General features: G+C 33.6%; 1 protein-coding gene across 4 annotated transcripts in view; it reads right to left on the bottom strand.

Moving 5' to 3' along the window:
* LRRIQ1 (leucine rich repeats and IQ motif containing 1) overlaps window positions 1–16,135 on the bottom strand; it is a 257,374-nt gene that overhangs the window by 196,272 nt on the left and 44,967 nt on the right. For all 4 annotated transcript variants that reach the window (XM_078146517.1, XM_078146512.1, XM_078146518.1 and 1 more), the window contains exons 12-13: window positions 10,696–10,889; window positions 10,008–10,135 (exon numbers count right to left, since the gene is read on the bottom strand). In XM_078146517.1, coding sequence (XP_078002643.1) covers window positions 10,008–10,135; window positions 10,696–10,889 — 322 coding nt within the window. The remainder of the gene's footprint in view (window positions 1–10,007; window positions 10,136–10,695; window positions 10,890–16,135) is intronic.

Here is a 16,135-nt window from a genome sequence, read left to right as displayed (position 1 = left end):
AAAAGATATAAATTTCAAAGAAGACAAAAAGGCAAAAGATATGTATAGAAAGAAGTCAGTGGGTAAAAACTTCCCTTTCTGCTCTTACTTAGAATTTCACTACAAGTATAAAGGCTTACAAAGCCAAAGAGTCTTCCAATTAGAAAACAGATGAATCAAACTGGAAACAGTCAAGTATTCTAATGAAAACTCAAAACAGTAAGTAGTAAAGATGAAACAAATCTTTCAAACAATGTGTACTAAATGTTTTAATTTATATTCATTTTATTGGATACAAAAAATCAGGATAAATATTTCTTTCTTCCTTTAATGAAAATATTAATTCAAAAATCACTACCAAAAGGAAAAAAAAATGCATCACTGATCTAAAAAGTATAAGTGCTCCAAACAATTTCATTTTTTCCAAAACTGCCAAAAAGCATAACCTGAAGTGTCAGCATTCTACATGACCTTTGATAAACATTTTTTTGTGTCAATGTCCATTTAGATAAAAAAAAATTAGACACTTTCATTTTGTCTCCAGTCCATCCACTAACCCCAAAAGCTACCATAGAGGGATAGCTAAATATTTACATGTCTTAAATTTTGACAATTTTAGAACAATGACTTTTGTAAAAATGAGCTATTAGACAAACTTCAATATTTCAAGTATTTATGATTTCATCAAGTTGGTATCCTTTCCACTACTGTAAATATCATTTCTTATACAGATTCTCAACCCCATATATGCTTTAGAATTTCATTATCTGAATTGTAAAAAATGCACTACCTGGTCTAGTGACCAGCATTCTGGTGACAGGCCTTAACCTTGATCAGGACAAAGTTTTAAATGACAGACATACACATACATCATCTAGCCTACAGTGAAAATCTATCCAGTTTGTAAAACATTCAGAGTTTATACTTCATTGGCATGGCCTTTGAAAATCCATTAAGTTACAAGCAGGACAGCTTTGGAACTAATGTGTTTAATTTGTGATATACTTTAAAAAGAAAAGTAAGCTATATGTAACAGACATTCATGGTTCATATACATTATATTCATATTTGACATGTTAATATTCTATTCTTTGCTATATGCAATAGAAACTCAAGGTTTCATATACACTATATTCATATTTGATATAATATTAATATTCTACACTTCTTTGCTAATGGAAATGCTCACGTTTCTTAATGTTTTCAAGTTTAGAGTATAACAAACAACAAAAATGAAAATCCTAAAAAAAAAAAAAAGGAAAATAAATACCCAGTGGATCACTTCCATACCACGGTAAGGCATTGGATTAGGACTCTAGTAGAGTGTTAATAAGTCATAGAAATATCAAGACTTTCAAGAAAATTAATAATACTTATTTTATGACTTTAATTCAAGTTCATAAAAGAGAATTCTTTGAAATAACTAATTCTTAAGTCTAATTAAACTAATTTTTAAGATTAACTTTATGTTCAAAGTTTTCTTCATGACAATTTTATATATGATTTAATATTTCATAGTATCACTTAATAATGCTATATGCTATTCCATAATTGCTATTTTGAAAGATTTGTGAAAATAAGTGGTGTTATAAAAGCTCAAAAATGTAACTGTAAATTTCAGACTGACAGATGTCTCATCATAAAGACAGAGAAGAAAATATTTAAATACTTAAAAGGAAATACTCTATTAAAGCTCTTAAAATGGGGCAATTCCACGGATTACAGACTGTCAATTAAAATAAACAAATCAAATATTATTCCCTAAGGTATCCTCCCCAAAATAAACAACCAAAACAAAACAAAATCCTAACAAACCTCCTCAGTCTACTCATGATTATTTTTTCAAAAACTTTTCAATCCAATTACATGATAGCCATCAGAATTAAGGTAACAACAAACGCAAAGGCATAACAAAATGTGTTTTAAGTATATATATTACTAAGAGGTACTGGATTTGTCCTGGTCCCACTGTACAGACATTCGTTGTTTCCTCTCTTCAACAACAACATGCCTCATAGAGCTGGGAAAGAAAACTTATCCCTGACTGATGGTGTGGTTTTCCCTCGGTGGATTCATAAGAGTCTCACTTTGAATCTTCAGGTTGGAGAATAAAGAGAGAAGATTAATGTACTTTTTGATATCCCTTCAATCTCTGTTGTTCTGTTTTGTGTCTTTGTTATCTTAGATCAAAAACTCTTTGAGCCAATGTGACTTTATTTGTACAGCATCTATCACCCATATAGAAATGAAGATGATGGTAAATTTAGGACATAGCCACATGTGAAACAGCATTCAAATAAATGAATGAACTTTGCAGAAGATATAGCAATATGGATGTGTTTGTAATATTGACAAAACCACAGATACATATATGTGCGTACATCTGTATGTAATTTATGTGTATGTTGTGTATACATACATACATATATATATATACATACATATATATATGTATGTATGTATGTATGTATGTATGTATCTTCTGCTCTTGGCTCTGTGATGTTGATTCTTGTAATATTTTTCTATGATTTGACTGCTAGGATACAAAATAGTAATGGAGTGGAAGATGCTGTAAATAGAAAACCAGTGTATGGATCCTTCTAAATCTTCTCTTTTGAGGATTGTTCATAAAAAGCAATTCACTCTTGAAAGAAGCTTACATGGCTCAATATGCTTCTGTTCGAGGACATTTGCTGTGCCTATAAAAGACCATCTATAATGTGTCAGTTTTCTCTGCTAAACATGTGCCTAATTCTGGTCATTATCACCTCTTGCTTGGAAAACAGCCTTTTAACTGGTCTCACTGCCTCAGCTTCTCCCTACTCCAACCTTTCTCCCACTGAGAGGTCAAGTTAATTTCATTAAAGCAGAGGTCTGACCATATCACCCTCTTGCTCAGTGAGTCTCCAGGATCAAAAATAAACTCTTCTGTTTGGCATCTAAAACTCTAAAACTCTTCACAAAAGCAGGATGATTTAAAAGAAAACCTAGAAAGACTTACAAGACACAAAATGAAGTGAGCAGAACCAGAAGAACATTGTACACAGTAACAGCAACACTGTATGATGAATAACTATGAATAATTTGGCTATTATCAATAATACAATTATCTAAGACAATCCCAAAGAACTTGTGATGAAAAATGTTAGCTGCCTCCAAAGAAATAACTGGTAGTGCCTGAATATACACCAAAGCAAGCTATTTTTTCACTTTCTTTCCTTCTTTCAAATTTTTTTTTGGTTCAAGTTTTCTTCCACAAAATGATTGATATGGAAATGTTTTACATGATTACACATATTTAACTTATATCAGATTGCTTACCATCTTAGGAGGGGAGAAAGAGAATTTGGAATTTGGAACTTAAAATAAAACAAAAAAGAGAATGTTAAAAATTGTTTTTACATGTAATTAAGTGGAAGAAAGAAAACATTATTTAAAAAAATAAAGCTCTTCACAATATGGCCTCATCATACCTTTCCAGTCTCCTTATAATATACTCCTTTTCACACACTCTAGAATCCACCTACAGTGATCAACACGATTTTCCTGCCATGTAAAAGCCTTTATGCTGGCTGGCCTTCATTCCTGTAATGCTTTCTCTCCTCTTCACTAGCTCTTTCTTTCCCTGGCTTCCTGTGAGACTCATCTTAAACCTCGACTTCTATATGTGGACTTTCTTAATCCTGCTAGCTATTAATACCTTCTAGTCTAAGACTACCTTCCATCTACTGTTTATATATCTTGTAGTTCTAGTTATTTGCCTTTTGTCTTCCTCATTAAAATATGAGTTCTTTAATGGAAGGGGATTGGCCTTTCTTTGTATCCCTGGGCCTCAGTCACGCGCCTGGCATATAGTTAGTGCTTAAGAAATGCATGTTAACCTACGGAAACCCATGGACTTAAAGTTCCTTTCCCATTCCTGTTGCCTCTACTGGAATGACTCCAGTTTGCCAATGTCCTTGTTAAAACTTGACACTCATAACTGAACACAATATTCCTGATGAGGTCTGACAAAAGCAAATATATAGGATCCTTCCCCTATTCCTGGAAGCTCTGTCTCTGGTACCACAGCCCAAGATCACATTAGTTTTATGGTTGCCACATCACGATGATTCAAATTGAAATTTATTAAAGTCCATCAAAATCCCCATACATTTTTTCAGAACTATTGTATAATTAGCATACCACTTTCAACTTATATTTTATAGCCCTGCTTTTTTTTTTATGCCCTAGTCTAAGAATGTGCATTTATCCCTATTCAATTTGACATTATTAAATTCAGCCCAATGCTATAATCTACTGAGATCTTTTTTTGGATCTTGACTCTCTCATACACTCATTCATTCTTCCTAGTTTCATGCCATCTGCAAAATCTGATGAGCATACCACCAGGGTCTTACGTGAAATGCTGATAAAAATGTTAAACAGCATGAACACAGATTCTTGGGATACTCCACTGGAGACCTATAACCATGCCAACATTGAACTATTAATTACTCGTCTTTGAGTCCAGCTCTGAATCTATTTAATTATATCCCTCATCCATATCTCTTCATGTTCTAGCTAATTCCATTCTTGCCTAATCCATATTGCCCCATTACTAACTACATCATGTAATGAAATAGCATATCCTATTCTACCAAAATACAAATCTAGGAACAGAATGAGCAAAGAAAAATCCAATAATAGTATTTAATGGGTCATTTCTTTTTATTCTACCAAAGTCTCTCCTTAGTGCTTTCAGCTTTCAAAATTCCCTCTGTAAAATATAGTAACAAAAAAATGTATTTTCACTATTGGAACTGATACATATTCAATAGCTTTATATAGTTTTCACTTTCACAACATAACATACATATTAACAAATCAATAAATTATTTTTCTATTCTCAAATAATTATGCATGCCATCTTTAGCTTTTGATTTCTTCTAGTATCTAGCAGAAGACATTGCAACAGAGTTTAATAAATACCTGTTGAAACAAGTATCAGATAATAGGGCTTTTCCAGCCCACCTTTATACTCAGGTGCTAAAGAACTGGTTAATTAATAAATTTGTTGATAAGATAAATCATCTAGATGACACACCACTACTAGCAATTTTTGACTGGAGGCAGTATGTCGTAGTGTATAATGTTGGACATGGAGTAAGTAATCTTTTACTGGTTGTGGACTAGGGTGCAAGTCACTTAACCTCTCTCATCCTCAATTTTCTCACCTATGAAATGGGGATCACAATATCACATACATACAGGGTTATTGTGAGGATCAACTGATATAAAATGAAACAAATAAATATGTAAAGAACTTTGCAAACCTTAAAGAGCTACATAAATTTTAGCTATTACAACTAATAGTAAAAGTAGCAGTAGTAGCAGCAGCAGCAGCAGTAGCAGTAATAATAGTAGTAGCAGCAGTAGTAGTAGTGGTGGTGGCGATGGTGGTGAGTGATAGTGGTAGTCTATAAAGTACATAAAATAGGATTTTTTTTTGACTAGGCAATGAGGTTAAGCGACTTGCCCAAGGTCACACGGCTAGTAAGTGTTCCGTGTCTGAGGTCATATTTGAACTCAGGTCCTCCTGAATCCAGGGCCAGTGCTCCATCCACTGCGCCACCTAGCTGCCCCATAAAATATGAATTCTTGAAAGAAAAATAATGTTACTACAGTTCTGGATTTCTGAAATATATTTTTAAAACTCTTATCAGGATAGTCAAGGGGCTGTCATTATTGCTTATCTTATTCTGGGCAATAAGTATTATTCATTCACTTGCTTATGTTTGTTTTTCCCTCTGTAGATTGTCAGGGGCAACTCCTTTGATAGTTGTAGGTCTCATTTAGGAATCTCTGTAGCACTCTGGGTCTTAATAAAATCAGCACAATGTCACCTGTAGGACTCTGTCACCTGTTAGGAATCTCTTGTTAGGATTCTTCGAAAGCTTTCCTCTAAGAAAGTGGCCAATTTGATAAATAAATGTTTCCTTTGTGCCTTGCTCAATACTTATAATCCTGTAATAATCTATTGATAATTCTATGATAATCTAAAGTATCTCTGTGGTTGCAGCTATCAAAGAATACTGTATGATCTTAACATATACTATGCGGGAGCGCCACCTTGTTAGAAAAAAGCCTTTAAGACAGAATTTTCCTTACAGAGACAAATGATTTTCTATAATTGACAAATAATAGGAACACTGTACTTTTGTGTAGATTTCATGTCTAAGAAAGTATGACTTGATATCAAACATCATTTATTAACTTACCTATTATATTTTTGTCAAGAATGTTCATGCACATGCAGGTCCCATAATACGAAAATATTAATAGGAGCACTTTTGCAGTTAAAAAAAAATTAAAATGAAGTAGATAATCATGAAGCAGGGACTAGATGAAGAAATTATGGCAAATGAATATAAAGAAATATTTCAGCATTGTAAGAAATAACAGAATGATGAATTCAGAGAATCACTGGAAGACATATGACATTATATAATGTGTAAGCTGAATTAGAAAAGGAATATACACAATGATATGCTTCACCCCCAACCTCTCCTCCCTTCAACATTTTCTGTTATCGCCAAGGGCACTACCACCCTCCTCGTCCCCCAGACTCCTCCCAATAGAGATATAATTCTCAACTTCTCACTATCTCTCAGCTCCCATATCCCATTTGTTACTGAAGTCTGACAAGTTCACCTTTGTAACATCTCCCCAAAATGACCCCTTCTATCCTCTCATGCTGCTATCACCCTGGTGCAGTCCCCCACCTCCTCATGGCAGGACTCTTGCAATAGCTGCCTACTTGTGGGATTCCCCGCCTCAAGTCTCTCTTGACTCCAGTTCATCCTCTACTCAGCTGTCAAACTGACTTTTCTAAAGAGCAGGTCCAACCGTGTCACAGGCCAGGTGGTGCAGAGGATAGACTGCTGGGCTTTAAGTCAGAAGGCTCATCTTCCTGAGTTCAAATCTGGCCTCAGACATACACTAGCTGTGTGACCCTGGGCAAGTCGCTTTACCCTGGTAGCCTCAGTTTCCTCATTTGCAAAATGAGCTGGAGAAGGAAACGACAAACCACTCCAATATCTTTGCCGAGAAAACCCCAAACGGGAGCATGAAAAGTTGGACATCATGAACAAGAAAAATCGTGTCACCCTCCTACTCAATAAACTCTAGTGGCTCCCTATTTGGTGTTCAAAGCCCTTCACAACCTAGCCTCCCTCTCCGTGCCTGCCTTTCCTGTCTTCTTACACCCCATCCTTGCCCCTCACTCCCCCCCCAATCCCGTGCTCTTAGATCAGGAGACACTGGGCTCCCTGTCGTTCCTTGGACAAGATATTCCATTTCTTGCCTTGAGGCATGTTCACTGCCTGTCCCTAATACTGGAATCTTCTCTCTCCTCATCTCTGCCTCACGACTTCTCTGACTTCCTTCAAGTTCCAGCTAAAATCCCTTCGACAGAAAACCCTTACGAATCTTAGTTCTAGTTCCTTCCTTCTCTTGATTATTTGCCATTTATCCTCTCCATAGCATGTTTATACATAGCCATTTGCATGCTGTCTCCTCCATTGACAGCAGGGACTATTCTTTGCCTTTCTTTGTATCCCTAGCTCTTAGTACAGTGCCTAGCTCTGAATAAATGTTCACTCACTGACTGACAACGCAAATGAAAAGAACAGCGCAATAAAGCTGAATGTTAGACAACTATAATGACGAATCTTGATCCCAAAGGACAGATAAAGAAATTCACCTCTCTTCTTTCCTTGGAGGTAGGAGAGGATATGAGTGTAGAATGAAGCATACATTGTCAGACATAGGAAAGTTGGTTTTCCTTAGCTGTTTTTCTCTAAAATGACTTTGACATAAAACAAAGGGTACAATGAAACTTTAAAACCAAACAAAAAAAAATAATAGTGATAATACTGATAGCTAGCATTTAGAGTGCTTTATGGCTTGCAAAGCACTTTCTAAACAACCCAGGTAGGGGGGTAAGTTATCTCACCTACATATTAGGGAACTGAGGGAGACAAGTTAAGTGCCTTATATAGGGTCATACAGCTAGGAAGTGTCTGAGGCTGGATTTGAACTCAGATCTTCCTGACTACAGGTCCAGTACTCTATCTACTGTGCTTCCAAGCAACTAAGGAAATAAGCATCTAGGTTGGTCATCACTAACTCCTTAATCACTATTTTTTAATAGTAGAAATATCCAGATATTACTAGAGTTGGCCTAGGCAACTCTCTAAAACTGTAATTTGTGAATCTGGTACTGATCTGCACTGGTACAGGGAGTTTCCTCAATGGGAGTTCCCTATACTAGTGAAGTCACTGATTTTGTCCAAACAGTAATATATACAGAGTGCCCTAAAAGACTTTTGAGACACCCCATAGATATGTATATATACATATATGTGCAAGAGTGTATATAAATGTTATATGTATATATACATATACATGTGGGTATACATAAATACATGTGTATATATTATATGTGTAGACATATATGTATGTATGTGTGTGTGTATTCTGTAGCACCCATAATTTTTCCCAGTCTTTTAATATCTTTCCCTCTTTTAGATACCTTGAGAATTCCCTCAAAACCTCTAGCATGCACCCAAAGTTACTTTAGTATTTAAGATCCACCTTGGCCCTCATTCAGATGCTGAGAATCTCAGGCCCACAAGGCTGAGAACCTCTCATGCCCGCTCGTCCTTACAGGTGTCACCCGGCCTATATGTTTTACCGCTAATAAACTTTTCCTTTGGCTGAAGAAAAAAAAAACCCTCTAGCATGGATTTCTACCCACACTTGGATCAGTACACCAGTTCTTCCCACCTTTGTCTTCTTAGGACTATTTCCACTTCTTCCAAAAGGATATCAAGTACTAATGCTGGTTATAAACATGTCAGATACATTATCACTGGTGAAGAAAATGCTATAGGAATGCTAACAGGTCTTTTCTATTTGTCCTCTATTTGTTGTCTTCCGCCGAGTTTCATCTTTAAATGTTCTTTGGATGCACTGGCATTACTAGATTCTGATGGAAAATCCATTTGGGAGCAGTAAAGTTGCTATACTGGCATCCCAACTGATAGGTTTGAAAGCTGTTTTCTACTTGCTAAGGTCTTAAATTTCTAATGGACATTAAAATATTTAGAGGAGAAATGCACAGACCACCTTAATGTGGTGAAGATTAAGAGAGAATTTAGACATCTTTTATTGTAAAAGAGAGGAAACACATGTTGGACATCTTCAGGTTCAGGCTGTCCTAGTCTGTTTCCCTTGAAGCGTAGAACCCGAGTTAGCAGATTCTTCTTCAAAGCATTTTTTTCTATTTGCCTTTGGTGAACAAATTAATCATATTAGAAAGAGTAGAATTCACTGAAATATTAATCTAAGAGCAAAGCAGAAGGAGATGTGCACCTATTTCCCTCATGTTTCAGTTTTCGACCACTTCTTTCTGTAAAGCTGCAGATGTCTGGTGGTCTCTCGCTGAACTCCTGTGGTAGGTACTCATTTCCATTCAATGCCAAAGTATTTTTTAAAGTATTGCTTTATATCCTTTGGGAAATCAAATTTAAATTAACCTTAACAGTTACTATAAGAAATGTAAATTGGAAGAAGCTTAGCACTGTCTTACTAGTATATAATAAATACCATTTGAGAGAAAATGATATCTCAGGATGAAATAAGAAACTTCTTGTATTCTTTAAGGAATATATTCTTTACTAGGATAAATGAAGATTTCCCACAGAGATTTCTACAAATGTATGTTTGATAAAGAAGGAAGACTTCAAGTAAAACAAGCAAATTGTAACCTTAATGACAATTCAAATAACTTTTGTCTTTACAGTACTTTAATTCTAAATTTTAAAATGTATATAAAACTAGTTTAATATTTTATAAATCAATTTATTTTGTTGTTATTGGAAAATGAGATACTAATGATAGCATTCTTTGCTTTTGGGGGGACACTATGGATGTAGTTTAGTCAATTTCTCACTGCAGCAATTACTTAAGAAAAGATAATTTACCTGTTTTGAGAGACAGTTAGAATCTGTAATAAAGGAAGCCAGTATGAGGATAATATTTCTAATGTTGAAATATTGTTGTCATCCAAGTACAATTCTCTGAGCAGGACTTGATTCTCCAGACATGGAAGCTACATTTAAATTTAATTTACAAAGGTAATTAATTTATTCATTCAAACTTTAAATTTTAAAATAAACTAATAAAAACACCACATTTATTATAAAATGTTTATTAATTCAAAATGCCAATCTTGCACAATATAAATTGTAAGGTTGACAGTAATGTTTTTCATACAATCCCTTAATTTTTTAAAAAAAGATGACTTAATAATTATAATTATCACTTGCTAAATAATGTCTCATACTTAAGAGAAAAACTGCTAACTTATTTGTCTCATACTTATCAGAAATATCATATGTGAAAAAGGTGTGATTTAATATCTAATACTGTATGAAAAATAAATACAAGACTAATTCCATTTGAAAATAGCAAAACTACACTGACTTTTTTAAGTCAGAGAAATCCATTTCAGTTTAAAACAAAAGAAAAATCTATTGCAGATTATGACTACAAAATAATAATCAGGGATAAAATTATTTTAAAACTACTAAAACAATAAGGCTATCATGCTATATATAGTTACACAAGAAAAATTACATATATATTTATCACTAGTGTGAAATAATTTACCTCAGTTAGGTAATTTCCCTGTAACTTCAAAATCTGAAGTAAACCACAATCTTTAATTCCTTCAACTTTAGTAAGATTATTATAAGAGCAGTCCAGGTACATAATAGTAGGAACACTGCAAAGACCTCTGGTGCTCATTAGCTGATTGTGATCCACAATTAGTTGCTGAAGAGATTTCAAAGATTCTAATCCACCTGAAAGAAAAGTTGCTAAGTAAGATCAGTGGTACTATAAAATCTTTCAAATCCTAAGTGTGGCTCATTTTCCAAATTATTATCTACTATATTTCCAAAATTTTAAGTTAGGACTTATTTTAAATTTTTTCTAATTTGTTTTTAACAAAAGTAATTAAATTTTTATTATAAAAGTATAATAAAATTACAATTTGAAATTAATATCTTAATTTTTCTGAAACTTGTCAAATCAACAAGCATTTATTAAGTGCCTATTATATGCCAGACACTATGGAAATTTTAGAACGTGGTACCAATTTAATAATACAAGATTAAATAAAATAATTCTTTTTTAGGTTACCAATACGACACTTCTACCAATATTGGTAGAAGGGTATGAAGTAAAGAGCAAGGAGAGATTTTTTTAACTGTCTAAAATATTTGTTGTGCCATTTTCTATGTATTTAATTAATTCTTTTTTCTTAAAGAAAGTTGCCATTTTCCAATGACTGGTTACCCCCACCTCTCATCCCAACCCTGAACCTTGCCTTCTGACAAATATATTTAAACCAAACAATACATGACATTGACCATGTCAGACAATGCATGCCTCCTTCTGCACCAGTGGAACATTCTGGTTGTTTATCAATCTCTTGCCAATCTTCTCCTATAATATAATTCACTGATAACAACTTTTACTCCTGTTTTTCATAGTTCATTGTCAGCTGTTGTAGCCTACTCACACCTACCATACTTTTCCTCCACTGATTTCTCTCCCTTTCTCTCTGTGATGCTTATCTTTAGTTCTGTAGCATTCCACATCTTGCTGCCATAAAGCAACTTCAATAAAATACTATCATTCAAAAGATAGGTCTTTGCTTTCATCAGACACTTGGAGTCAATAACGTAACTTTGACATTTCTCAAAATTTAGCCAGCCCACTCTTCTCATATTCAACGTGAGCCCATCATATCATCCTATACATGTTATCTGTCCCAGACACTCATCTACCCTATGAAATCTGGACAACAGCCGTTCTTCATCTACTTGGTTTTCCTACGTCAATGGACAGGTAAACTACTCTGAATGACTGCAGCTCACCTCCAGAAAGCTCTGCAGTCTTTTGGACTTTGATGCAATCAGCACAATGTCATCCTTAAACAAGAGTATGTAAAGGACTTCATCATCCACAGGGAGTTTCTCCAATCCAAACACTGGATTGTTACAATGAATATCTTTGCCAGGTATATATCTCTCTATTTTATGACCAACCTAACCTAACATTTTCTTCCAGGGAGTCATTGAACAGAATTTTTTCTGTTGTCATTTCTTCTAAGGAACCTGGAATGATCTTGATGACTCAATGAGAGTTGCAAGGTTGTAAAATAATCTGTAGAGCGTTATTTTAGCAGATCAAATGCTGATCACATACTCCCTTTACCATAATTATGTGGTTATATCACTTCTTTCTCATTAAAGAGTAAATTATCTAAGAATCAGGGTTGTGCCATTTTTATCTTAATATGCCAAGCACACACCACAGTTTCTGGTACACAGTAGACATTTAGTGAATATCAAGGTATGCTACTAAAAACTCTGATTCTGGAAAGAATAGCTAAAGAAAATTGTGAAACCTTTCTTTGCAAGTATTTAAAACTCTATCTAATGTTCTAACAAGACAAGCTAACTGTTGTCTTAAAGTAATTTCCAAATATATGGGAAAAAATATATATGTACATGTGTATATATACAAATATATGACATACATATGTATTCAGAAGGTGCCGATCGTGTAATTTTCAGTAATTGTGGAGATTATTTGTAAGCTAAATATTTTCAAATATTGTTTCAAGTATATTTCAAATAGTGTTTCAAATATTTTAAAAACATTTCATATATATTCTTTATTTTTTGAGTCAATATATAGTCTAAAGATTAAGATATACTTTCAAGTTAAACTTAAAGCTTTTTAACTTACTTACCTGAATTTACCCCAAATACCATAAAAGAATTTACTAGTCTAGGATTTCTCATCAGACTTTTCAATTTAGTGTGGGAATATACATGAGCTATTCCACCAGAAAGATGGATGGATTATCAATGGGTAGGTGACTTTTAAAAGTCATACAGTATGGGGGGGGGGGAACCTAATATAGGGAACTGACATATTGATTTAATTCTGAAAGAATTCAGAACACTTAAGAAATCTATTTCCCATCTTTTGAAAACCCTGCCTTTCTCTCATTTTCATTTTCTTTTTTTTCCCTCTGCCTGAACTTTCCCTCTCAAGAAATCTCAGGATCCTAGAACATGAGAATTTGAAGGTGCCCTAAATTTTTTCTGCTTTAATCCTCATCTCCCTCTGTCAATAAGACTCATAAACTTCTTCTACAACATCCCTAACCAGCAGTCTTCAACCTTTACAGGAATACTTTCAGTAACAAGGAATTCAGTATTTCATAAGGCAGACTATTTTTTCTGATATCACTTTAATTATTAGAAAGTTCTTCCTTAGAACGAGCCAAAACTCTCAATATTTTTCTATACATAATTACTACTAGAATGGAAATAGAAACATTATTCAAGTTTTAGAGAAAGAGAAAAGAAATTCCAAAAGGGAAATCTTTGAAAAGTACATGGCAAAACTTAATTATTAACAAATTTATAAAAAATTTCCAAAAATGTATGGGTAAATTTTAAGGGTACTGGAAAATGATTGCAGAAAAAACATAAATTTAAAAAACAAACGCTTATTTTGAAAATTATAGTTCATTAAACATATTTAATCATATTACTGGCTCTAAATAATAGCTAAATGCTGCCATTGTAATTTTTGCTGTTATCATGATATTTTTGGATGAGGAAGAAATCATACAAAAAGGAGGAAGAAAAACAGTCAAATCTGTTAAAAAAAATACTAGGAGTAAATGAAATCAAAATTCACATAGAAGAACTTCCCTGCAATTAAAAATGACCCTTCTGCTTATATAGTAAATTGTCTGGTGTGGCTGGGGAGCAGGCTATTCTGACTTATTAATATTTGATTTGAAGAAAACTAAATCTTCCATAATTCAGAAGATACCTCAAGATATTCTAGGATGTCATTATGGAGGCCAAAAGTATCCGGTTTGCAGTGAATTTTGGTGAGGAAATAATATGTATCAGGCACTGTGCTAATCACTGTGTAAATAGGCTCAAAGTTGATCCTCATAACAACCTAAGAGATAGGTGCTATTATTATTATCTTCATTTTACTGTCGAGGAAACTGAGACAGAGAGAGGTTATGTGATTTGACCCAGGCCACACACCTAGTAAAGTGTCTGAGGCTGTATTTTTGAATTCATATCTTCCTGACTCTAGTCCCACCATTCTATCCATTGCACCACCTAAACCAGTTGATGAAATGCCACACAAAAGACACTTTATTGTATACTTACTGCAAGGTTGCTAAAGTCAATGTTCCATAGCTTTCTCCCTCAAAAAGGTCTAATATTTTATTTAAGCTAGCAATACAGATCCAGAACTAATGTAAAATGGACACAACTTTTCATTAGATTAGACTACACTTCATTCAATATATTTAGCATTATTTCTGTAATACTAATTACATAATTACATGGTAATTATAATATAATACTCAAATGGTATTACATTTAAGACTGTACTCATTTCCATAGTAATTAGCATTTGTACATTTTTTTATAAATCAATGAAACCATAAACATATCACTTTCTGTACTATCATATCAATCAATTAACAAATATTCATTAAGCACTTACCACATGCCAATCTCTGTGCAAACATGAAAAATGAAACAAGTCCTACTCATCCTAATGTTCTGTTTGGGTAAAAAAAAAGTTTGTCTTCATTTCATGGAAAATTTCATGTCTATTTGTGAAGCAAAATTGTAGAAGTGGGCAAAAATGCTAAGAAATAAAAAAAACTATAGGAAAAATTTCTTCATGTATCAGTGACATGAGTAAATAAATATATTTTCTCAGGCTAAATTTTTAATTGAACAGAGCTGACAAAAGATTGTTATTAAAAAGTTATAACTACTCAAATCTTTAAATAGTTAAGATAAAAATATATAGCATCATATTGGTTGATGATTTTAGAGACTTGGGGGAGGGAAGGATATTACAATTAAATAAAGACACCAAAGCCTACGTGCTTATTAAAGCTGAATATTTGGTAGACATTAAGTAAATGTTTGTTGAATGTATTAATATCTTCTCAATAAATAATTTTTAAATAACTGATTTTACTGCACATAGTATATAAAGTATGACCTTTTATAATGTTAATAATTATACAATAACAATCTCAAAATTGGAAGTATCCTCCAGTAGAAGGGATCATTTAGTTTAAACAATCTACATAAAAACCTCCTTTCTACCATCCTCAACAAAGTTCAATAGACTCCAGTAAGGGGAAACTCACTAGCTCCCCTGGTAGCCTATTCTACTTTTGAATAGCAATAATTGTTAAGCTGTTGTTTCTCACCTTGAAACTGGGGGTAGGTTTTTTTTTTTCCTGCTTTTATGGTCTTTGAAGAAAATAAATAGGAAGGATAGGGGACTTCATTGGGGAGGAAAAGATGAGGAAGGAAAGGAAACTCACTATCTGCCATAATAGAAGAGGGGTAGCATGAAATGAAGAGTATACAAATATGGAAGAAAGGCGGAGAGAATGAGCACCAAGTGAATGTCACAGTTTCATGTGAATCAAAGAAAAGCTGAATACATTCATTTTATGGTGGCAAAGACCTGCAAACTAAGGAAATGCTTACCTATGCCAACTAAGTGGCATAGTGGATATGGTGCTAGAGTCAGAGTCAGACCTGAGTTAGAATCCTGTCTCAGATACTTAACTAGCTGTGTGACACTGAGTAAGTCACTTTACCTCTGAGCCTCAATCTCCTCATATGCAAAATGCCAATAATAGCATACATCTTTCACAGGGTTGTTGTGAAGATCAAATGAAAAAACATATGTAAAGCGCTTTGAAAACTCTAAAGTGCTATATAAATTCTAGCTATTATTATTATTATTATTAATGTTATTATTACTAGAGAATAGCTAAACAAATTATGATATATGAATATAATGGAATATTACTGAGCCAGAACACATATCCACATGAAAGTTTTCAGAGAAGATATGGAAAATGTAAAGGTCTACATGATGCAGAGTAGATTGAGGAGAAAGAGGGGAACAATTTATACCATTACAATATTGTATAGAAAAACAATTTTGAAAGATT

The sequence above is a fragment of the Phascolarctos cinereus genome, unplaced genomic scaffold (genome assembly GCF_003287225.1).
Source record: "Phascolarctos cinereus isolate Bilbo 61053 unplaced genomic scaffold, phaCin_HiC Scaffold_1;HRSCAF=81, whole genome shotgun sequence".
In the NCBI taxonomy this organism is placed as follows: domain Eukaryota; kingdom Metazoa; phylum Chordata; class Mammalia; order Diprotodontia; family Phascolarctidae; genus Phascolarctos; species Phascolarctos cinereus.
This window is presented reverse-complemented; position numbering and strand designations above follow the sequence as displayed.